The sequence below is a fragment of the Aptenodytes patagonicus genome, chromosome 5, assembly GCF_965638725.1.
Source record: "Aptenodytes patagonicus chromosome 5, bAptPat1.pri.cur, whole genome shotgun sequence".
Lineage (NCBI taxonomy): Eukaryota > Metazoa > Chordata > Aves > Sphenisciformes > Spheniscidae > Aptenodytes > Aptenodytes patagonicus.
Window position 1 is genome coordinate 1562747 of NC_134953.1, and position 25826 is coordinate 1588572.

The 25826-nt window shown below is 38.3% G+C and overlaps 1 protein-coding gene across 4 annotated transcripts in view; it reads right to left on the reverse strand.

Annotated features, from left to right (window-relative positions):
- The window catches only part of WAPL (WAPL cohesin release factor), a 161093-nt gene that overhangs the window by 26239 nt on the left and 109028 nt on the right, over positions 1-25826 (reverse strand). For all 4 annotated transcript variants that reach the window (XM_076338293.1, XM_076338290.1, XM_076338291.1 and 1 more), the window contains 3 exons: positions 23920-24969; positions 17283-17401; positions 2332-2427 (listed from right to left, as the gene is read on the reverse strand). In XM_076338293.1, coding sequence (XP_076194408.1) covers positions 2332-2427; positions 17283-17401; positions 23920-24969 — 1265 coding nt within the window. The remainder of the gene's footprint in view (positions 1-2331; positions 2428-17282; positions 17402-23919; positions 24970-25826) is intronic.

Genomic DNA, 25826 nt, shown 5'->3' on the forward strand with positions numbered 1-25826 from the left:
AGGTAGTAGAGAACTTGATATTAGGTCTAGAATAACTACTGACAAGTTTCCAGCCATCTCAGGCAAGTATCACAGGTTTCTCCTCAACCTACTCCTCTGTATTAGTTTGAGGCTACTATAAGCTTAAGTGTCAGCTTATCTTCAGATTACTTCTTTGGCACAAATTCAGATGTGAAGACAAACTACAGAAAATAAGGCATACAGGAGAAAGACCTCCAAATGCCAAATTCTAAATGTACAAGTGCCAATGCCAGTGGTCATTTATGCACCCTCAATCTCTAAGTAACATCGTGTATTTAGTTTCCTTACATAGAAAAATGAGAATTTTTTTTAAGTGTGACTGAATAAAATAGAATTAATGTGCGGGCATATAGGATGCATTAACAGTTACTCACTCCAGGGGATATTTTGAGAGAAAGCCTTCTTGTGCATTGTACATTGACAGTCAAAATTAAAGTATAAGCCAAAACAATCTGCTATATTAACAGAATATTCTTTACATGCTACCTCTACCACTGTGCCGCACTTCAGTATTTGCTCACTTAGGCTCCGGTGGCAAAATGCTAACAAACCACCCTGAAAAGCTGGTTTAGAGCACATACTGGAAGACTCTGGTCTTATCAGTCTGTGAATACAGGAGATCCACTGACACATCTCATCCAAGTCTTGGATAATGGCTTCCCCTTCAAAGCAAATTCCAAGGGAGCTTGGAGAGGCCATAAGAAAGAGTACTTGGCATAAGCGGTTTGCATGCTATGGGTTTCTCACCGCAAATCTAAGACAAATTTATCCAGATCTTCAGGTAACAAATTTCTACAGACATTAAAGAGACAGGATCATCTGCACAGGGATTACTGCTGAACATTTGGATCAAGGCTCATTTATCTTGTAACTCTTAAATCATAATCATACACACGTAAGTCAAGGTTAAAAAAAGTGACTGAAGTAATTTCAGATGTACATCATAACATGAGGAGCAGATAGAAACAAATTCCCTTAACTGGTTTGTTCAGCCAAACCTATGCCATATTCCTGAATATATAAAAATATATTTTGATGGTTCCAGTTACAAAGTGGAAGTTTGACAGAAGACAAAACGGCTTGCCTGAATGTGAATGATCCAGACATTTTCCTAGCCTGAAGAGGATATATTCAAAGTCTGTCTGAAAAGACTCAGACAAAATCTGCCCTTAAGTTAGCTATCAGAGTACTTCACAAAAATCAGTGTCAATACAAAGATTCGGTAAGCAACAAAAGCTTCAGTTCAAATGCATGTAATTTAATTTGAGAAAAGGGTTTAGGATAAACCCAGGACTGAAACTTCTGCTCTCTCCTAAAACACTAGTGGCAATGGTTATTTTAAAATGCGTCATCTGCATTTTCCAGGCAGCGCAGTTAACATCGAAGGAAGGCTGTTCAGAATACTGTCAGGATGCAACCAAAACCAACCATAAATCAAAGAGGAGTTAGTATCAGAACACCATGCACAGAGGTGGAATTAAAAAAATAACAAAACTGAAACTGGTGACAACAACAAAAGCGGAAGACTTATCACTGCAAAAATATCTGCTTTCTGATTTTCTGTTATCAGGCAAATACTGCAAGCAAGGCACCAAATGAAATGAAGTTTACTGACAATGTACAATGCTCTCTTAAAATAATCAATAACAATTTTTACACATATACAAGCCCAAGACCCTGGATTCTCAGGGTCTCAAAGAGTTAAAAAACAATTACCTTAAGCCTTCGGAGCAATCACTGATTTTTGAACAAACAAGTTACTTTAAGAACTGTTTTCATCTCTTGCCTACTTTTTGTAGACATGCTTATATTCGATATGTTCATATTAGCATTTCCAGCTGTATACAGAAAATTTTGTTTCTTTCATGGTGTCTGAAGACTCAAGTCAACAATTCACAATACTTTACTCCATTAGAAAGGAAAAATAAATTAAATATCTCTTTTTAAGTTTTTCCTTTTTGACCTGCAGCTTGCTGATTTCTATGGGTATTAGCAGGTCAATCCTAGGGGTTCTCACAGAAGACGAAATGGAGTCCGTTGTTAGAAAGCTTAACTTTAGCAGATTAGGGAACATAACTTGAAGTATTTTTTTGAAGCTGTATATTGAAATGATACGGAATATCCCGTTCTAGAGTATTTCCACTGACAATTTCTTTCCTATCGAATACCCAATGGATCACATCACAAAGTGGACTTCATTCTGAATTACTGTGACATTACCAGATATCAAGAACTTGTGTTTCAAAAAATATTAGTGAATCTTAAAAGGAGATTTACTAAACTTGACAAAAAACCAAACAGTCTACTTACTGGGACACTGGGAGTTTTCAAAGCCGGTGGTGCTGGCAGAGCCTCTGATTCTGGCTGGTTCCAGTGTCTAGCATTATATACAGCTTTTGTGGGAGACTAAAAGATAAAAATAGAAGTTATTTTTTAAGCAAACTTACCATTAGTCTCTATATACTTCAAAAATTACTGTAGCAATAATGTAGCCAAACAAGTAAGATGAGCTTCATTTTTCCCCTTTCTGTATTCCCAGCAACATAAGTTCTCAGTATCGTATATATCAGAAAACCCGAAAGGCTTTGAAGCATCTGATGGTTTTTGAAGACATATAGACCCATTCAAAAGGCAAAAGACATGATGTGTATGTATTTCAAGAATTTTTCAGTTTTTCTACTTTTTAAATTTATTCCAAGACAAAAGGTCTGCAACCTTCCTATAGACAAAAACAGACAGCTATGGGGAAAACCCATGTTAGCAAACACCATGTTAGTAGAAAATATGACTAGTTTAGAATCAAAATGTAGAAATGATGCACACTTTGATGCTTGGAAGAACAGAAAACACTCAAATGAAATGCCTTAATCCATATTAATAAATTAAGAAGCCTTTTTTTTTTTCTTTCTGCTCAAGAATGTGTCAAGGCAAATCAAAATGCATCAAAATTTACTGTCCTTGAATTTTTGGGAAATACAATATAATTCTCAGAGAAAGCAAAGACAGAATTATATTTCTAGCATTTGAGTTTATCAATCTAATTGCATAATAGTATTCCAGACTAATATACCATTACAATTTTCACAGTTGCCCAACATGCCATATATTGTGTCAACTGTATAACTACATACCCTCTCACACGCACTCATACAGCATTTTAAATGGGGGGGGGGGGGAATATATTAGGGAAAAAATATTAAAAAAAAAAAAGAAGTTGGGCATTAAAAATAATTTTCTGCCAAAATATAATGTATCAACTATTTAAAACAGATACTGGCTCAAGTACAGCCCACAGAGGGGCTACGTGTAGCAAACCTAGCAGTACCAGCTATGGATTGAATGCCATTCTATGAGGTGTAACAAGGTTTTGGCCTGTCAAAAGCTAGAAAGCAGATTTTCTAAGTCAAGAGTTTCTGTATTACTGTTAAAACTCTACTGTGCTGCATCCTTCCATTCTTTACAAGAGAGCCCTGGCTAACAAACTTTCAAAGAATGTTAGCAGAATGAAAATCTCAGCTATGAGTTTTCAGAGCCCGAAAGACCCATCAAGCAGTAAATCGTTTTAGTTTCCAGGCAAGAGAAAAGCCTCTTTCCCTCCTACAGTGAGCTTTGGTGCCGTCATAAGAAACTTAACTTAGCTGGATTTTTTAATTATTTTTTAAAGCAGTGCTCACGTACCATTCAGCAACGAGTATACAGTGGCCATCGTCTCAACAGTTTTATCTATTTTCCAAGGAAGCTCTTTTAAAGAGCACATTTTCAGGTGATGGATATACAAAGTCCTTCAGCAGCCACATGTAGCCACCATGGCCACAAGCAGGAGTACCAAAATAAGGTTTTTGATAATTTCAATTTTTAACTTTCCCAAGTAACAGAAGCACTAACTTGCCCAATTTCCTGACAATCTCACCAAGCTCAAGTTGTTAAACTGAGAGGCCAGTTTTAAGTTCACGCTGCTACAGTTATGAGAGGACAGCTCTGTCCACAAATAGGAAGACAGTGTCATATAGATCCTTATTTGAAAAAAGTTAACTGCCAACAAAAATGGTTAAAAGGTTAACTCTCTTTCCTTTGAGTAGCAAATTCTTACCCGGAATGTGACTCGGGGTTTGCCAAGGACAAAGTAGCAACGAAGCTTTTTTTAATCATGAAAGATACAATATTTCACAAATGTCTGTAATGGAAAGAACCACCGACTATTTTCTAGATACTTGCTTTTTTTTCTTGAATTACTCACAACCATTCCACAAATTATCTCAGTGCATACTTAAGATCAGGAAGAGATCAGACCAAGGCAGGCTCTGCTGCTGCTGCAGGGCTCCCATTTTTATGAAGTTCAAGGGAAGAGCACGCCACACTCGCTGCCTGGGTATGTAAAGCCTCTGCCTGTGCCCCACCTGCGCGTTCCTTTTTCTTCAGGCCTCGTGCTCCGTGACGAACCAAACACAGCCCTTGTCAGGCGCAGGGGGAGCAGGCTCATGCCGGCATTCAAGCTCGTCTTACTCAGTGAGGCAGCAGTTGGGACGGGCCCTTGCTGACCGTGCGACAGGAGTGTCTGCAGTCTTGGCTTTTCAAAATTTAGCACCTCCATTGTATACACATGCATACAGCAAGGAAGCACAGATGACAGAGATCAAGTTCAGTGCTTCAATATAGAGTAAGAACAAAGCATACAAACAGCTGTGCCAGCATCATCAAAAGGTCCACACAGCATTAGTGTGTTTTCTTCAGCAGAGAGCAACAGCTGATAGGTAGGAAAGAATTCAACAGGGCAAACAGATAAAGACAATTCCTTCTAAATACTCAGGGCTCAGAGGCTTACCAAGTCAAAGATGGCATCCTTTTCATTTAACAGTCAAAAATGGGCTTTTCTTCCCTGATTTTCCTTAACCCCTTACTAAATCAAAAGCTAGGGCATCCCAAAGTGTTTTGTGGCAAGGCACTTACAGCTTGCTGAGGCACTACCAATGCAATCTAGAAGAAAGCTGCATTTTATGAAATAAATCAAGTAATGCCACCAATAAACGCCTGTTCTATGAGGACGTCTTCATTTAATAGTTCTCTTGTAACAGAACGTAAACTGTAACAGAAAACGGTAATTATTTAAAACCTCAGACACCTATGGAAGGTTAGTTTTAGCCACTATCCCTTGTAATATCTTCCACTTTTAGATCAAAGTAATTTCCCCTGTGATTCCATGCCTTCCCAGTAATATTTCATTAGACAGTAGACACTGCTCCCCAGCATCCCTACCCTCTGGTCCAGTATCCTGTCTCACACTGACTGCACACAGCTCAACCACCAAACACACCTGCAAAAATCCAATGCTGCTTTCCAAAGAAATATGTTTTGATCAGTTCAAACACATTATGCAGAGACTTTGGAGCCTCTCTTACAACCCACACAGACATGGACGTGGCAAATACATCCCTCCTTTACAACCACGTCTTAAAGCAACCTTCACATTTTCCCTTGCAACACAAAACGAAGATGAATTTCCAAAACAATTGCAAAGAAACTGCGCCAATACTGATCAATCAGTAAGCACCATGTAGACTTGCTTTAGATTACTGTGTGACAGAACTGAAGCCAGGAAAAGTATCAAAGATCAAATGAATGCTAGTGAACAAAGACTTTTCAGAAGGGCTTGATCACAAAAGCAAAGGGGTTGGCTGGTTTGGTTTTGGTGGTTGTTTTTTTTTTTTTTAAGGCAACTCAAATGCTTGTGACAACAAGCCTCCCTGAAGAAGCAACACTGATATTTAAGCAGCAGTGATTTAAGAAACTGACTTTCTCTTAAAGACAGGATAACCTTGCAATTATTCAAAAAATGCAGACTTTTCTTTAAGAATTCTTCCTCTCAAGATTAACTTAGAATAGATGCAAGTGGAAGTACATCTCTCTTTTGAGTTCTGTGTTCTTAAAGCAAGTAAGTTCTGCAATATTAATCAGCTGTAAGAGCTTCTGATGAATAGCAGAAGAGTTTCCTTTTTTCATATGTATAGAACTGACAGCTGTTTACACACAGATAGATGTCTGAAAGAGTGCAAATATTCCAGTGAGGGTATAAAGCATATCGTACTGTGGGACTCTGCATGTGGTTCTGGGGGATGAACTGAGATGCAAAACCAGAACTGACGCCAGGGATTTTACAAAATGCATGGGGCTGTCAGTTTTATAAGATCATCTCCAAATGGCATAGACTATGGGTCATGCTTAACCTCCCATCCCTGAAAGCCTCAAAGCTGAAATTTTCAAGAGTTGGCACTCTGCACATACTGATGCAGCACTGCCTGCCATTCATAGATATAAGAATAGCAGAAAATAAGAGCCAGGGACATGAGTCATGCTGAAAATACTAGCAAAACAAAAGAGACAGCAGCTATTTGCAGGCAAGAATACTTTCCAAGGTAGAAGACAATGGCAAAAGAAAACCCAAAAACATTTTCAACAGATATCCTGATAAATGCATTATTTATATCTGAAGGGCATTTGGCAAGACTGTATGCCAGATGCTCGTCAAAACTACCAGTAAGTTCCAAAAAAACCCAATAAACAAAAATATATTATTATTTACCACTCAGTATTTATAATCATTAAGAGTACTATTCTGTCCTGCATGTCTCACTTTGAACAGGAAAAAGGTAACAAGTATGTTATGCAGCACAGAACTATTCATAATGGCCTGTTTCTTTTGAAAAGGGAAAGGCATGAACATCCATTCAGAGCAAAGAAAAAGAAATTACACTTCAAAACAGGAAGATGGAATATCAGTTCAGCACAGGCTGAGCTGCGTGTATATAACACAAAAAAGTTAATTTGGACTCCAGATAAGATAGCAGTTTCCAACAGCAGTTAAAAAACAGAAGCAAACCAGGACCAAGTCATTTATCCAGTATTCAAAATGTGAACCGAATCTCCATTATTTGGATCACAGTAGCAGATTAGTGCCAATTAATCACCTCTGGGTGCCGTGGACCACTTAATTGTGAGCTGCTATACCATTTAATGCAGTACACAAAACACATCATGCATGCACATAGCTAGAAAACTACAGGCTGTTGACAAGGTTGAAGAGTAGCAGCAGCAGACAACACAATCATAGAATAGTTTGGGTTGGAAGGGACCTCTAAAGGTCATCTCGTCCAACCCTCCTGCCATGGGCAGGGACATCTTCAACTAGAGCAGGTTGCTCAGAGCCCCGTCCAACCTGACCTTGAACGTTTCCAGGGATGGGGCATCCACCACCTCTCTGAGCAACCTGGGCCAGTGCCTCACCACCCTCAACGTAAAACATTTCTTCCTTAGATCTAGTCTATATCTACCCTCCCTTTAGTTTAAAGCCATTCCCCCTTGTCCTGTCGCAACAGGCCCTGCTAAAAAGTTTGTCCCCATCTTTTTTTATAAGCCCCCTTTAAGTACTGATGGGCTGCAAGAAGGTCTCCCCGAAGTCTTCTCCTCTCCAGGCTGAACAACCCCAACTCCCTCAGCCTTTCTTCATAGCAGAGGTGTTCCAGCCCCCTGATCGTTTTCGTGGCCCTCTTCTGGACCCCCTCCAACAGGTCTGTGTCTTTCTTATGCTGAGGGCTCCAGAGCTGGACGCAGTACTCCAGGTGGGGTCTCACTAGAGCAGAGCAGAGGGGCAGAATCCCCTCCCTTGGCCACGCTTCTTTTGATGCAGCCCAGGATTCGACTGGCCTTCTGGGCTGCGAGCGCACAGTGCTGGCTCATGTCCAGCTTTTCATCCACCAGTACCCCCAAGTCCTTCTCGGCAGGGCTGTTCGCAATCCCTTCATCCCCCAGCCTGTGTTGAGACTGGGGGTTGCCCTGACCAAGGTGCAGGACCTTGCACTTGGCCTTGTTGAACCTCATGAGGTTCACATGGGCCCACTTCTCCAGCTTGTCCAGGTCCCTCTGGATGGCATCCCGTCCCTCTGGCGTGTCGACCGCACCACTCAGCTTGGTGTCATCTGCAACCTTGCTGAGGGTGCGCTCTATCCCACTGTCTATGTCACTGATGAAGATATTAAACAGTACCGGTCCCAATACAGAGCCCTGTGGGACGCCACTTGTCACCAATCTCTATCTGGACATTGAGCCGTTGACCACTACCCTCTGGATGTGACCATCTAACCAATTCCTCACCCACCGGACAGTCCACCCATCAAATCCATACCTCTCCAGTTTAGAGAGAAGGATGAGCAAGGGGGAAAAAAATGTCACTGAAGCTTTTCTTGCATCAGACTTCTGAAGAACTGCAAAATGTTTTTTCTCCCTCAAAGCTCAAAAGGAGGCCTACAGGGCAGAACAAGATGAGGGGTCACACATCCAAGTGAAACATGAAAATTTAACTTGAAGAAACAGGACAGTTTGATATACGTGAGATTTATTCTTTAACAGAAAGAGCTGATGGTGTTCTGTATGCTGCTTACACTGAGTGTACTCAAAACCAGTCAGCTCACAAGCAGAAGCCATATGGTTACGGTTACTAATTTGGCCTGAAACCTATGTTAAGTCTAATTAAAAGGGACAGGGTACAATAGTTTAGACATATCGCCACAATACTGGAAACATGTCACTTCAATCAAGAGAAGTGAAAAACCTGCATCTGCCCGCAAGTAACTGTACTGGCACAAACACATCCTTGTAAAAATTGTTAGACAAAATTCCTGCCCTCTTTGTTGCTACATAAAGGCAGACACACATACCCCCCACACCCCCCTGCAATTCTCCCCCCGGCGTTAATCCTAATCTACTCAAAGTGTATCAATCTACTAACAGGAAAGCCTTACAAAATTGCAACAGCAATGAAATTCCAGAGGTCATATGGTTGGGGTACACGTGTATGCACACCCACATAAGCGTTTCCATTTGGATCAGTAAAAAATTTTTCAAATAAATCTCCCAAATGTCCTCAGTTACAACACTGTGGTTTGTATCACCAAGACTCCGAGTACACTTACCTGATTCCTTTCTGATGAAACCAAATCTGAAGATGCTCTTCCAGAGAGCACCTACCTCACGCCACCTGTTACTGGGCATTCCCTAAAGCAGATCAGAATAAAGCTAATTCAAAGTAAAAACTTACAGGTGTGAATAATGGGGACACTAGGCACTCAACACCAACTCTTTCACTCTCAAGGTGTGTTCGTGTTGCATCGCATTATTATCTAATATACATAAAGTCACAGACAGAGCTGAGTGAACCAGCCACACTCACACAGTACACGGAAGCTGTGAAGATAGTTTTGCATATTCATCTGCGCATAAATTAAGCTCCCACTGGCAAATGAAACTGGTATATTGTAATCTCTTTGAGCATTTTTCCCGTTTTAGAACTTTCTACAGGATTAAGGCCTTGTGCAATATAACATTTATCCCACGCAGTTATCCTGCATTGCCTAATAACTAAAACAGAGTTAATTACAGGGAACCACGCAACTGATTGCAGGGGGGGACATGTGAAGATGCAAGAAAGAATCTGGTTTCCAAGTGTTTTAATGCATCTTTGCTTCTTGCCTAAGTGTTAATACCAGTAGGAGCTGGAAGTATAAAACAAAGTTTCCGCTGTGACATTAAACATTTTCCATTCAACTTGATTTCTCCACTTCCTGAAAAGCGTAAATACACACAAGGGGAGAATGATTTCAATGCTTATTTTTCATTTGTTCCTCTTGCCTCTATGAGGACTTAGCTTGTTACCTTCACATCGCACTTCGCATCCCTACCTTTCTCAGAACAAAGCTATGTCTCAACTGATAACAGCTTTCTTGACACTGCATAGAAGAAATGCACTTCCAATAACGTTGCTACCATAGTTCTACTTAACAAGTTGCATACGGAGGACAGACGAGGAAGCAGGTTTGCCAGGTGGAAGGATCTCAGCTCGGCATCTACCAGCACACACCTTCTTTACCATGGTTTAGTATGAAGGAGTGGGAAGAAAATAATTTTGATCAGAATCAAATGATTACCTTGAAGTTAACAGACCAACTCTTGGCATTTGCTTTCACTCTGAGATGGCTTCAAGGTGTTATGCCCCAACTCAATACGGTAAAATTACAGTGGCTACTTCACTCTTCAAATTAGGTGACTAATCTAAAAACCTGCCAGTCCTGATTAGTATCCTGTTTACTAACTTAAAAATTAAGAATTGGGTTTGGTCTATTTACATTAATAATAGAAGAAAAAAAAAATCCCTAAATGGTAAGCACTAGGAAGCCAGTATTAAATAAACAAACTTACCGAAGAATCTGATTTTGCAAAGGTTAAGTGAAATAATCATATCAATATGAAGCTTTGGTTTTTAACAAATCAACTATTTAAGAAACAGATTTATTCTTACCTTTTATCATCTTTTATCTTTTTTTTAAATTCATTTTTATTCCAGCAATGTAAAAGTTGGTTAAAATACACACGCTGTTTATAATTGGTTAGCACTTAGAACAGCTCATCTCTTGTGCATCATTCCAACAAATAGTTTTTGGACAAAAACCCACAAAACACACTTCAGTTCAGGACTGGGCAGACCATCTGCCAGAAGCACCAACCAATAAATGAAAGGAATGTACTGCAGAAGCAGCAACATGCTGTCACAGGTTGTCAGATCTGACCACCACTGTTTGTCAAAGTGCTGATGAAACAGACTGCTGGCTTAGCACTGCACTGATACAAGCCAGAGATTTCACAGAATATTTTGATTGTCAAAATTCAGCTCGACTCCTCAGAGTCAAAATAGCAAACGTCAACTAATAATCTTTCCTATTTAAAAAAAATGCAATTTTGACATCCTAAATTAGGATGCAAATAGCAGCTCAATGTGTGTCATATCAGCAGTTTAATAACACTGAAAAAATGCTTTGTTGTAACTGTCCATCCTTTTGGTAGGACACTCTTTTCCTAAAGGTTATGCAGGATAAAGACAAGCAGTTCTTTTTAAAATTAGTTCTGACCAGTCTACTCTGATCCTACCATTAAATGTATGGAAAGGGCTATGACTGATACAGCAAAACTTTAGAATCACGCTTCCACTGCTGCTTTTCCAAGACTATTTACTTAAAATCAGCTACAGAAACATAATTAACCAAAACCACCTGAGGCTGTGCACTTAAGACAGATTAATCTTCACATAAATTAAATCTAACAAAAAAAAACCCCACCCACCAACCAAAAAAAACTCCCAACAAACTTTAAAAATTTAATTTGGGGAAATACAGATTCATTTGCAGGCCAGCAAAAGTAAATGTTACTTGCAGGATGTCTTTGATAAACATCTACTGTAAAGTATAATACAAGCTAAGCGGAAAACTACAGATCACAGCACAGCGTAGTTTCTTTCCCCTCCCACGCACACGTCATTGTCATATTAGCCGTAAGATTACTCAGTCAAACCAAGAGCCATGCCTGGTTTCGTACTACTTCAATTTCAAAACACTTTCAAAGATCAGGTACAAGTACTACATCTTGGACTTCAAGTAAACTGAGACACAGCATTTGTTTCAAGCCGATATTTATAGCTTCTTCCAGTCAGCATGAAGCACCAGTGGAAAAAGCTCACATCAACCTGCAAAAGATCTCATAGGTTATACCCCTAAACTTATATTACAGCAAATCCTATTAGGAACAACAGGATCACACGTAAGCTTTATTTTCAAGGATTGACAGTTAGTGCCTAAAATTTATAACAGGAATATGGCAACTCAACAAAAACAACCTACTCATGGAAAAAAACCTGCCTACAGGACAAGAAAGATGCAATCAAATAATGAACTATGGACTAGTTGCAGATCAAACTGAAGTCACACAGAAGAAAAATTTTTTTTTTTGCTGGTTCAGCACTTGATAACTGGAAATTAGTGCTCTTCACACAGTAGTGATTTAACACGTCCTTCCAATTGATCTGTCCAGAAAACACACTTTGAAATCTTGCATGCATTTCTATACCTTGTTGGGCACAAAACACAGCAGTTATTTGTAAAACTTGAATAAAACATGAAAAGCAATAAATAGCTAGAGGGTTTTGACTGGATCAAGTTTTAATCTTGGATACCGAGTTCAGAAGCAGTCTGTTGGCTAAGCCATGTCTGAATTCAGCCATGATTTCATTCATATATTCAACACCACTGTCATGACTAACTCTATTAATGTCACTTGATCAAAGTAATGCATGTAATCCTGCTAGCGCCGGCTGTGTTTAGTGAGCATTTCTCAGTTGCAATGTTGACTTAACCAGGTTAAGACGACTTAATCTCTCTTCTTCAGTTCCCTCAACTGAGTGGATACAATTGTTTACAGTCACCCAGTGAACTGGACTGAGATTTATGTTAAATGTTTCCTTTTAGTGGGTTATTTTTTTTTAAACACAGATGGGTTCCTCAATTTAGTGCAATACACAACCTTGGGAAACTGAAGGAACACGGGAACGGGAGTGAGCAGGTAGAGCAAAAGGAGCACAAAGGCAGCTTCACCAAATACTTCTGTCAGTATTTTTTGTCTTTTTCAGGCAAAACTAGCCCTTACAGTAGGTTGGGTTTTGTTGGCTTTGGTTTGGGTTTTTTTTTGTTGTTGTTGTTTTTCAATGCAGAATACAAGAAGATCTCAGCTTTTCCTGACACATGCATTCCACACTGGTGGAATAACTTTCAAGCAATGCCACTGTGAAAAACAAGGAAAGTGCTTTGCACGGGGAACTCTGTGGTCCATACTTGAGTGAGTGGCCCAAAGGAAACGCCACGATAATCAAGTTAGTGGCAAAGAGGTTTTTCCATACCTTTTCCTGTACAACCCAATGTGTGCACAACAAGAGGGGAAGAAAAAAAAAAAAGCAGCACATTGATGTAATGTTCTTCTTGCCATTCACTGTGTACATGTGGGGAAATGTATACAGAGTTGCAAAACAGACAGGTTTTCTCGAGCTAAGACCTCAACAAGCAAGTTTAGAAAAATTTCTCCAGGCACAGCAAGACAAGAGAATAAGAAAAAAAATTTAAGCTAGTTTAAATTTGTTTATAAACATTCAATTCTCATTGCAAAAGTGAGTAGTTAAGGGAAATACACAGATTTTAACTGAATTCAGAAGTCATTAAGCAATGGACTAGCATTCAGGTTAGTTTTTAGTTTGAACAGTAGTCCATGAATCACCAATGTAGACTGTCCATGCGGTGAGTACTTTCTACCTCGTGTTACCAATCATAAAAAGTGTATGTTTTAGTCTCCCAAGAAAATTTCAGTCTTTTATAGGTGCTAAACTGCATTCTGTCAATACTAGCATGGAAGCTTTATGAAATATACTCAGTGCAAAAAATATCAACATCTAAGAAATTAATTCCAAAAGACTTGTTTCTAAAGTTCACCTATTCTAAGGCACAGAACCCCCCCCGATATAGCACTGATCTACCTTGAAATTTTATGCTACTTTGACGAAACACAACATGGACACTGCTTTTGAGTATGTCTACCTGAAAGAGTCAGTGCTTTTTTCTGTTATACCTCCTTTGTCCCACTTCATGCGACACAGTAAGTCTTCCCATATGTCCTAGCAGCACTGAAGAGCGCTAACAGAAGGATTATAGTCTTCCCCCTCTCCCTGGCCCCTCAAACTGAAAGGCTCCCATACCTTTTAATTCTAATTTGCAACTCTATTTACATTCTTACCTTGGAATATTCAAAGGTAATCGGTATTCACCTTGTCTAGGCTGGCTTCCTATGGCCACAGGCAGAACTAGGATCAGCAGAGAGTTGCAGGTCACTCTATCGTACATTTCAAGTTTAAGAGCAGAGGGCCATCCCAAAAAATTTGCAGTTCAGAGGATTTGGTGGTCCTTAATGACATGCTGGACAATAGAAACACTGAACTGACTGTATAGTTCTGGCACAAAATACCAGGCACAGTCATCAACTTCTAGGACTGATCAATCAAAAGATTAAGTTTGGGGATAGACTAGTTCTCTTTACCTTACGCTTCTAAGTGTTTGTTTTTTTTTTCCCCCAGGTTCCTATTTAGAGACATACATAGTTTGTGTAAGGCCATTGGGAACTGTTCCAGAGTATTCCTACAAAAACTGATTCTCCTCATTTGCTGATGGTAGCCCAAATCTGTGGCGAGCGGGGCAGGAGCAAGAAATCTCAGGAAAGAATTTCTATAGTCCCTATTCTCTAGCCTTTAGTCTGAGGAGACTTGGACCATAGCAACAAAAAAGCTCTTGTATACCTTACTGGTTTTTGCCTGGTAACTGGGAATTAGTTTCATCTGTAGAAGGGGAACTAAGCTCAAAGGGACCAGCAGGTGGACATATCACAGTCCCACAGAGTTGCCAAACTTACATGCTAGAGCACGAGTTACTGAACCAGTTGAATTAAAATTGTAAACAGCTGCAAACAAACTTTTGCAGATGTTACTCATGTATGCTTCACACCCATAATTTGCAAGTCAAGTAATGCCAATATTTATGTACTCTAAGTACATAATTATGTTGCTATGGAACATAATATTGCCCCTGTAACTCAGGCTCAGGATAAAGAGATTTAATTCACTTAAAAGCAGAATTCTGGTTGAGACTTTACATACCTATCATAACGTACACGCTACTGCAACTTTTATGCTCAATATTATGTGTGTGAATAGTCAGTGATTTCAGTGGGACTCCTTACATTAAAAGCAGTTTTTAGAAACACTGTTATTCACTAAGTCAATAATGTCTGTAATCTTTTATTACACATATACTCAAAATTTCAAGAACTGGACTTTCACATTAGAGTACAATGGTCAGGTTTCAAAAGCACAAACATGGGCGAGAGTCCTGCTGACTACGAACTGGAAAAAATACTTCAGCTTTCTGGATCTACTGAAGTTTAACAATACCACCTGTTGCTTCCCGAGTTACAGAGCTGTTTACTTTTCAGCTCAGTGTGATGGAAAGTGCCGTACCTCTAACATCACCACCTAGCAGAAAATAATTAATACTTTATCTGCTAGTTTCTACAAGAAAAAAAAAAAAATGGTGACGAGACAGTGAAGAAGTTCCACAGATTTTTTTTTTTTTTTTTTTTTTTTTTTTTTAAGATCATTTAGTTATGGTCAGGTTAATACTTTTAGTTCACTTTTCACTCCCAGAATGAAAATTCCCTTAAGATGCAACTGAGATTAAGAGTCTGTATCTGTAGTTTAGGAAGATAATTACAGTGTCTCTAATTACCATCAGAACAAGCTTTACAAGTTTTTTTAGTAACTCCATGTAACAGCCATATGATTAGAGAACATTAAAGTTTAAAATCTGAATCGCAATTACAGCAATTTCTACTTCTATGTTCATTATATCACTACAGGGTCAAAAAGGCTGTTTAATTGTCACCTTTCCCCCTTGAATTAAATTTATTCCCAATTGAGAATTTTCCAGAGTTGAAACCATTTTCTCTCATATAGTATGATATTGCCGTAAGGTTCCCCCCCCCATAATTTCACGATATATACATTCAAAATTAATTAAAACAGTTTTCACATAAACCCTCAAGTATTTAAAGTATAAAAATTAAACAAGAAACACATAAAATGCTATTATAGAGTAGTATTAGAAGCATATAAGTATTTGAACATTTAAAAAAAAAAAATCCGTATTTACCAGAACACCCACAGCTGTTTAATGCTGCTAAAAAATACAGCAAAAAAAGGTACAGTTAAATTTACATTCCCTGTACTTCTGTTTCTCAGTCTATTGTAACATGTTCACTGATAGGAAGCTCTGATTTTAAAAAAAAGATGATTTAATCAGCAGAAACTGAGGAACTCTCGCATTCAGGAAATACTGTTTCAGTTCTGAAAAGACCCTCCTCACTTATCGACAGCCTGACTTCAAACTCTGGAGGGAAGAGTTAGCAGCTAAGAGCTCCCCAGTCTGTCCAAAGTCACGAAGCAACAAGAAGCGACGCTTCTTTTCCAAAGGGCGTTACAACTGACAGTACTTATTGGTCACGTGTCCTCCCAAATGAAAATATTCCCTTGCATGTTTTGAGAAATAAAACAAAGTGGTCCTCCTTCCTCCACCCACAAATCTACATTTTTAAATGGAAAATGATTATATATCAACACAGCTGGGGAGATAATAAATCTTCTGGTTCTGGAAGACCAAAAAAAACCCTTAAAAAAATTACTTCAAGTGAAACTATTATATAACACAAGTAATTAGCTACCTTTATGAGAAATTTTAGAGTGTGATTTAATTATTTATTAGAATTCTTTAGGAAAAACAAGGAAAAATAATTGTTAAAAAATTCTTAGACTGCTGAACACATTCTGAACACATGTAAAAGAGAGTTTCTGTTATAACATGCAAGTGCTGGGTCTTGCAAAACTTATGGAACTCAAAGGGAAAGGAGTTTCCTTTCCAAGTGCACTTCCCTCTCCAGTTCCCTCTTTCTCTTATTACACCAGTTCTGGATTGCAACGATGGTGAGAAAGCTACTCTCTTCACCAGACTAGGGCAACGTGTTATGCAAAAAGCATATGAAAAGGCCTTAAGCATTAGAAATGGGTATCCTGGACAATCAAGTCATAAAAACTTCATTAAATGGAGGTTACATGGATCCTGCTATTGCAAACTTTCACCTAACAGCTAAACGCAATTTTTGGTGTATGCATATTTTTAAAAGCCTCAAAATACCGAGTAACCTATAATAACAGGTAAGATAAACCACACCTAGCATCAACAAAATGAGTAAGCTCCATTCACAATATGAAAGGGCAAATTCATACTGAATACTACATAGGTAGGGTATACGGGGGCGGGATTGGGGGTTACTTCTTTCTTTAACTAAGAGAAAAATCCCGCTTTTCCACATGCTATAAAGGCACTTTTCCTTATAAAGACTATACCAATGCCAAATTTGAAGCTTTCAGAAAGGTTCGATCCTATAATATGATAGATATTTCTTGGGAGAGCAAAGGGAAAAAAAACCCCAACAAAAAACACCACAGCATTTAATGGTGCTTTGCTTTAACAATCATCTAGAAGGGAATGCATCTAGGTTGTGCGTTACCATTCTGTGACCCCAGACTTGCATTTGAAAAGTGAAATTCCCAGTAACCAATACAAAAATTTTGCACTTGAAGGTTTTACTTTTCTAGATATAATCTTAAAGCCAACAAATTATCTCAAGCGCAGATACAAACTGGGTCAAAAGCCCTGTTACATATATAGGAAGAAACATCAATACTGAAGAGTTAATTAAAATAAGAACTTTGTCTTAGTCTCAATATTATTACTCACCCGCTTTGGCCCACTAAAAATCTTCCTGGTGTTTTCCTTAGATTTATCACCTTGTTTATTTGTGGATTTCTTATTGCCTTCAGGCACACCAGATGCATCCTCTGAAAACTCCAGAAGATCTGTAAAAGGTAAATGTAGACATGAAACAACCATATCGAAAGCTCTTGAACTGCTAAAGCATTTCTTGCATCTGACATTTCCACATGTATAGCTTCTGAAATTATATAATAAACAAACAATTCTCATCAGAAAAATCAGCTTTAAAGCCAAACACAGTTCTGGATGGAACTCAGGTTTACTGACTGGACTGTCATAATACATGGAAGACACATTACAAGGTACACGGTCACAATTATTATAGTGCCTCTCACCCATTGTGTAAGCTTCAAGTTATTATTTCCCATTTGATACTCCTGTGAATCCCAGGTTACCTTTTATATGTGCTTAGTTATGGCTTACTGCTACAACTCTGAGCAGCAGATGAATTAAACAGTAGATGGGGTTCTTCAAAAGTGTGATATTAAGAGATTTAGAAGAATACTTCCCACTACAATTACAGGACCGAAGAATTGATCCTACTTCACTTCTCATGAAGGCAGCCTGTTTATATTTGCTTATTCTGCTATAAGCAGTATTAAAAAAAAAAAAAATACGGTCATCGGCTCAGAAAGGAGTCAGCTAGACAGAACCACTGAAATGGCCTTTCGATGTATTCAATACTTGCCTCACTAGTAGTTCTAGTACTCAGGTTTGGACTGTAAATCTGCAATTCACTGATCTAATGAAATTCTTCTCTTTTTTTTTTTCCTTCTCCTTTAAACTTGTGTTGTATTTGAAGCATTATCCCTTGGAGAACAGCGTTATTTTCTTTTACTTGGTACAAACCAGAAGTTACCATAAATTTCAAGATGGAAATAAAGACAGGCACAGAGAAGCACTGTTTCATCTGATAAACATTTTAGAAAACCGATCTATTACAGAGAAGCTGCTGCTATTTGAAAACCGCACTGCAAAAATACAAGCAGGTTGGATCGGTTACTCTAATCCCAAGTACACTCACATCCCGTAAACAGGACCGGCCAAGTGCCTAGGTAAGGAGGCAATCAAAAGCAAATCAGGCAAGCAAATTTCTAACGGCACTCACAAGGACACAAAATTTATCTAGTCTGGGGGATATAAGTATTCTTAAAATAAGGCTCAAAAGTTTCTAAAATTGCAGTAAATTTCAACGGGCTTAGCAGCACCAGGGCAGGCAGGATGCCCACTGCAAGGCACCTACTGGAACCAACCTCTCGCATTCCAGCCCGCTGGTTTTCAGTTTAGTTGTACGATGTCAGCACAAGAGCTTAAGAACACAACATGAACAATCCCTCCGAAAATAACTGACTTTAAAAGATGTTTTGATAAAATTAGTCTAACAGAGGAAAAATATTACAGACCAATTCTCACTAACTTAATAAATAAAGCAAAACTACTTCCTAAATCTATATAAAAGTCAACTTAGCCCTTTGCTGAAACTTACCAATTAAAAGAGTCAAATCAAATTGCTTTGATAGACATCCTTACAAATCCTGAAGAAATCCTTACAAGTCTTTCGAAGAAGCCAGGTCCTGAATGCAATTCCCAAAGAAAGTCAAACCAACAGAACTGGACCCTCCTATTATTAAAAGCTAAAAAGTAGCTCACTTGACTACAGTAATTACAAACAGGCAACTCACTCTGGAAATGCAAGATGTGTTTTCACCCACCAAATCAGCACAATAATTTGTGCCTCATGCTAAGACTTGGAGCTTGTATTGTGGTTAATAATGATTAATAGTGCTCTATATCAACTAAGCCACAATTTTAAAATCATCTAAGTTTCTTCGTTTGAATTCTACTCCTATGTGATCCTGAGCTATCCCATTTAAATTAGGTAATTTTAAATTCAAAGAAAATTCTTGATAAAAATGTTTCAACTCCTACTTACAACAGGATGATTTTGCATTTTTTGATGTCGCTAGCATATCAAACACTTCTATGATTAGTTTCCTAAGATTATCTGGAATGCTTTTATTTGAGCAATGCTCTCTGAGGCCTTCTAGGTATCCTAAAAGCACTCTGCATACATATCTTACCAGATTTTGAAATCTAAACTAAATAGGGTGTGGGGGAGAAGTCTTTTGTTAACATTAACTGACCCAGACAAAGACACGAGTAGTTTGGTAAGCAGTGACACTAATGAAGCTTGTTTTCCACTGTCTCTCTCTTGTATGGATGTTTTTCCCCCCTTCACAGAAAAGATGAGCGTATTGACCTTTTTCTCAATATGGGAGCATGTAAGGCCTTGTCTCATCTTATTTATCCAACCATTTTCAAGGCATTTATAATCTTTGAGACAATTTGCCGGTCTCAGCTAAAATTGGAAAGATCTTCAAAGACCAACTAGAAGGCAACACCACAGTAAGTTTCCTGGAGAAAACCAACCCAGTTTTGTTTTAGTGCCTGAGTGTAATTCTGCAGAAGATTTTGAAGTCCAAACAGGACTCTGCCTTTGAGGACTTTGATATACTCTTAACTGGCTAAAAATATTTACCCAATTAAGGTGATTCAGTTTTTGAGGAGATACAAAGGAAGGGAAAAAAAAAAAAATAGGGCAAGCTTGCTCACCAGAAATGAACCAAGATGCTGATATGCAAAAGCTATTTTATTATCCAAAAAGATTATTAGGAATTTCATCTTGATCACTGAAAGGAAAATGAATGCATGACACAAAGGTCAAGTTGTATATCGGAGCTATTTACAAAGCAAAAGGCTAAGCTGCAATACTTACACTACAATAACAGGATAACTGCTACTATAATTTAAATCAAGAATACTGAGGTTCATCATTACTATACTGCTTATGAGATATATAGTGAAGGAGGTGGTGAACCAAATAAAAATAAGCATGTTAGAGAGGACAGAACTTCATACCTTCCTTTAGCAGAAGGTTTCAGGCAACTGCTCTATCCTGTTTATGTCAATCTACATAGAGATATGGAAATGTTTAATTTTAGTCAGCATTTGTCTTTTTTTTTTAATGCCTGTCACTTTGTGTAATAATTTTATTGTCATTGGCCAAAATGAAATGTAGTAAAACAAGCATTAACATAGTCCTAGGTGTCCCAGTTGAACAGGTGGGAAATAAAGCATTCTGAGACTGTAAGTTCAGAAGTTAAATATATCAGAAATCTTAGTGACCACGCAAACCACTGACCATAGCAGGATCTTTAGAAAAAGAGAGAAACAAACTGATAGCACAGTTATTCCCAGAAGTATAACACTGTCCCAAAGATAGAGGTTTGCTCTTCAAAACTGAAGTTTAAAGTTATTTTTGGTTAAGCTTTACTCTTCTTTGTCATTATACTTCAGATTTCTCCTGGATACAACTCGCTATTGATTAATATAGTCAGGTAATTAAGTCATTTTCCTCCAGTATTAAAAGCTTCTCTTTACTAGAGTCATCCTGTATTCTAGCTAGCGAAACGATAGAGGTACTGTTTTGGATCTAGTAAAGTGTCATCAGTACTTTTAGCCCCCCTGGCATTCTGGCTGACTACAGCTGGGAGGCTCACGAGTGAGAGGGGCTTTTGCTTCACTGGGCTGCTACGCTGACTAATATGAGAGAATTTTAGATTGCAATGGCAAAAAAAAAAAAAGGCAACTTTAACTAGAACTCAAAGCTTCACCAAAAATCTCAGGCTCATAAAGTTACGAAGTACCTCCATTAAAAGGAAAAGTCTGTGAACAGTGTCTAGGAATTTAAAAGCCGGAGCATCTCACGGCTTGGGCTTTTATTTGTTTGGCTTTTGTTTGGGGTTTTTTGGTGGTTTTTTAACCATTTCAGCAGGCAAGCCTATGGTACAAGTGAACAACAGAGAAGACGCTTCAGTGAAAGACAGTCTAACTAAAACTGAATTTATCTACTTTGCATTTCTTTCCTGCACTAACAATACTGTCCATCTAGTCTTCAGTGCTTCCTTAAATTTCAGTTACAGAAACATTTAAATATGTATTATTAAACTTACTTTCCCTCAACTGTGAACTACTAGACTGGAAGTAATAGTCCATTTCCAGTTCAGTTAGAAAATCTTTGCATGATGTTTTATACTAAGATTCTAAAATACGTTTCATAAAAATAGGCCTAGATTATGGTAAGTAACCAAATCAGTATCACGGCAAAAATTTTGTAAGACTGTAACAGGAAGCATCAAATCTCTTGAAAAACTGACTATGCCATATAACATTCTTTACACGCAGAATGTCAAAATCAGTCTTAGGAATTTCCGGGGCTGGAATTCAGAGAGGCAATCTGGCATCTCACCTGTCAACCTGGAAAGGGAACACTGGATTTTTATCTGAGGATTTATTCATTAGTACAAAAAAGAACAGCACACACAGAACTCAGGTCGCAGTAGCACCTCTCAGTACTGTTTGTAACTTCAGGAAAAAGTTTTATTGTGCAAGATGTTCTGAAAGCTTTTTCTGAGGCTTGGATTCAGAACTGGCATTTTCTACCGACGCAGAAGTCACTTTGTTCCAATATGTAAAGACAATACCTTACAGCAATGTCACATATTTTACCGCAACTTCAGGCTTAGATCCAGAAGTCCTTGATAAATTCTCAGACTCAGCATCACTAAACTTAAGGACCTCAATATGGCTGTTCTGAGTGATCGTGATGCTCAAAGTTTTCAAAGGTCTGAGAGAAGACAGCATGAAATATATCAAGGAGTCCTACAAATTTTAGGGCAACATCAGACTCCCTATTTTTACAATCTGTACTACAGGATTGAACTAGGGAATGTGCTCCAACCTTGGGAAATAACTTCACACCACCCTTCAATTTTCAGAAGAAAAAATACAAGTCAAATCTCACCTGGCTACAGTGGCACAAAACAGGAATCAAATGAGCAAAGGAGATGCAAAATAAAGGGAAAGCATCTCTCAGCAGAGGCACTGAGAGGTAGCTCTTACCTGAGAAATGGAGGAGCGTATTAAGAAACTAACAAAACACAAATTTACATCTACCTGTGCCATGGGAAGCTCTTAGGAAAATATTTCAGAGAAATAATCTGTGATACCCTGGAGTATAATGACCTCCTTGGTGAACATAGTGCTGAATGAAAACTATAGATATTTTGAGACTCCAGAGGACAGCGGCTGAAAGGATTATTTGATGGGTCAGCATCTCAGCTGCATTAACTGTATAAGCTATTTTTTTCCTTGGAATAAATGGCTGAACAAAGACTCGTCAGAGAAGGGGACTCAGATGGAGTATTTCATAAGCAACCCTGTAAGTTAAACCCATTTTCCAAAGAGGCTGGAATGCAAGTGTCTCATCATAATTAAATTTTATGAAACCAAATCAAGGCTTTTTTTGTTTGAAATTACAATTTTCTCATACAACATCAGTATCAATTTGGCCCTTTTAGAATTTACAAAAAAACCTAGCAGTTACATTTACCTTTGATTAAAAGACTTACAGACAATTCTGTTTTTAGAGACCACTACAATTAGAACAGAGAAATGAACACTTTTTCCTATGAAATTTTATTTCTGGATTATATTAGCAGAAGCAATTTGTAGGAAAAAACAGCTTCTCCCACATTTGCAGGCTAGACTTGAGTCCTCCCCTCTCCCCATCACAATGAAATATATCCTGCCAAAGTCTTAAAAATGAAAGAACTTCAGTGAATGGATAAAAACTTCTCATGCTTCATGCTCCAAAATGGAGGACCAAAACGTTCCCTAGAACAGCAGCAGTGTTTTGAAATGCTTATTCCAACATGCATGATTCTTTGGTATTAGACTTCTTCAAAAAGAAAAAGCAAAAAGAAACCTTTCACCAAAGTTATTCCTTTTCTTCTTCACCAACACACCTCAACTTTGATCAAAGTCATTACATGGGACCCAAACGACCACCAAGCCAGTCTAATTTTTCAAAGGCACTGACCAGAACTTGCTCAGCAAATTCTGCATGAACAGTTTTACTCGTGTGTGCGTGTGCACACATAAATACACACACACACGTACCACCTATGCAGAAGTTGGAGATATCTGAAAACTGGAAGCAAAAGCAGAAATACATCAATATGCAGAGGTACACCCAAAGACAGTCACCTGACTGGCACTCCATGGGTCCCCACAGCCTCTCCTTCGAGCCATGCATCCTCGGATAAGATGGAACTTGAGAAAGGTCCAAACTGTTTACAAACGCGTTCAAAAGCACAAAAAGGAAAAAGATATTACACATCTCTAAGAGCTACTTAAGTTTCTGCACTCAGCTCCGTAATTCTGGGTTGATGTGGAGCTTCCGTGGGAAGATATCTGCCTTATGGGCATAGGTACTGTATGCTCAACACACCAAAAAGGTAAGAATCTTCTGTTCAAAAAGAAAAAATTCTACCTCTGGCAAGAGATCAAGGGGTACAAAGCATACTTCTAGACAGCTAGGAAACACCAGACAGGACCACGGCAGAAATAAGCAAATTTAACTTTCAGATTTCCAAATCAGTAGTACTGTTCAATAAACTCCTAGGCATACTGCAAAAAGAACAAAATAAAAGATCAACTAAACTTAAATAAGTATGTATTCTGGAAGAGTTCTGCTTACCTGCATTAGTACTGAGCTGGCTATCCTGGGAACAGTTTTCATTGCCGTCAGAGGTTGACTGTAGCGAAGAAGATGGTGCAGTTCTACTTCGTTTTTTGTTAGCTTTCCTTTCTGCTACCTGCCACTCTTCATCTTCATCCTCGCTTTCACTCAAGTCATCAAACCCAAAGTACTTGATTTTGTAATTGGAACTCCCAGAACTTCTAGAGGCGCCTTCATCTCCCCCTCCCTCATCTTGATCATCAAACCCAAAAAACTCTAATTTGACATCCTTTTTGGATTTAGTATTGCTTGGTCGAAACCTGGTTGTAGTTTTTGTAGTAGCAATGTCTGCTTTTTTTCTTAAGCGTCCAGCTTCTCCCAGGTCAGTAGGGGTTGCTGTGGTAAATTCATCGATTCGTTCCATGGTATCCTGTATAGTAACATTACAAACTGACAAGCAAGATGGATGTAGAACAGTGTAGTCTCTAGTCCGTCCAACCGTCCCTCTAAAACTGGTCCCACTACTTACAGAAACTTTTCTTGCTGGGTTCAGACCATCATTATTTGACTCATTGTTTGCTTTGGATAAAGACTGACTAGTGCCATCCATTAGCTTGTCAAAATTTGTTGCGCCCGGCGGTTTTGCTTTGTTGGATCGACAATATGTCCTACAGTTGCTTGGCCTAGGAATAGTTTGCACAAGTTCTTCACTAATGGCTTCCTTTGGATTTTCTGTATCTTCTTTATCACACTCCTCATCCTTGCTCTTCATCTCTGAGAGAGGTTCACTGTCAAAATCTAATACATACTCTCCAGTTCTGGTGTCTTCAGTTTCATCCTCCCATTCATACAAGTGAGTTCTTAGTGGCCCCTTCGTCTGAGATGTTTCTGATGGAGAGTCTGCTGTTTTTCCGATGTGGGAGTCCCAAGAATCAGGCAAGTCCTTGGCTTCAATGTTGTATCCAGAAGTGTCTGTAGTTTCAACACTGGTTTTGTTACTGTCTTCAGCATTTTCATAGATGAAATGACTGTTCTTCTCATTATCTTCATTCAAATTCTGCATTTTATCTACAAGAAAAGATAATTTTTTTACTAAAAAGCATTATTAAAAAAAAATAATCACCCTTGCAGGCAACTTTGAAAAATCGTAATAACACAGCAAATATTCAGTGTTCAATGACAAAAAACATTAAAGAGGTCCTTATGCTCCCGGTTTACACTTTTTAAGCCTTCTAGTTTGAAGTTTTTGCTATAATAAAATCTTCTCACTATTTCTCGCAAAAATATACACTAACTTGAAATAAGCATCACTTTGAAAACATATGCATCATGAAAACACCTAACAGTAAACCCTAAATACAACCACTTATTTATCTATACAACCTACACAAAAAAGGAGTCTGCAGCAAAATTTTCAGTGAAGTCAATCACCATTCAATGTTTCACACACAAGTGACTTACGGTGAATAGAGATAAAGAGCGATCATAAAGCATTTTCTAATTGTCTAACAAAAAAAAAATTCCTTCCTGAACATAGGTTGCAAGTGTGTTGTATTTTATTCTTACGTAAACATACTCCCCCAATCCTTGTTTACATCAAGCTACTGCAACTACACTAGTGTTTCAAATGAAAGTTTTGCAATATAGATTTTAGTGTCTGATTTCTGTCAGATGCCCTGCTTTAAGTACTTTTTGCTTTTGCATAGAACTTGAAAAGAACAGGTAATAATACTGGAAACATAACACGTATGAATCAATGAATTAGCTAAGTTTACATATATTCATTTTTAGTACTACAAGATATATTATAGTAGCCTCCTGTAGTCAGGAAAGGGGATGCGCAGGCAGGTTACAGCTGCTCCTTCAGATATGCCTGGTCTAAGGACTAGACAGTAGTGAGGCATCATCACAGTAGAAATGAAAAT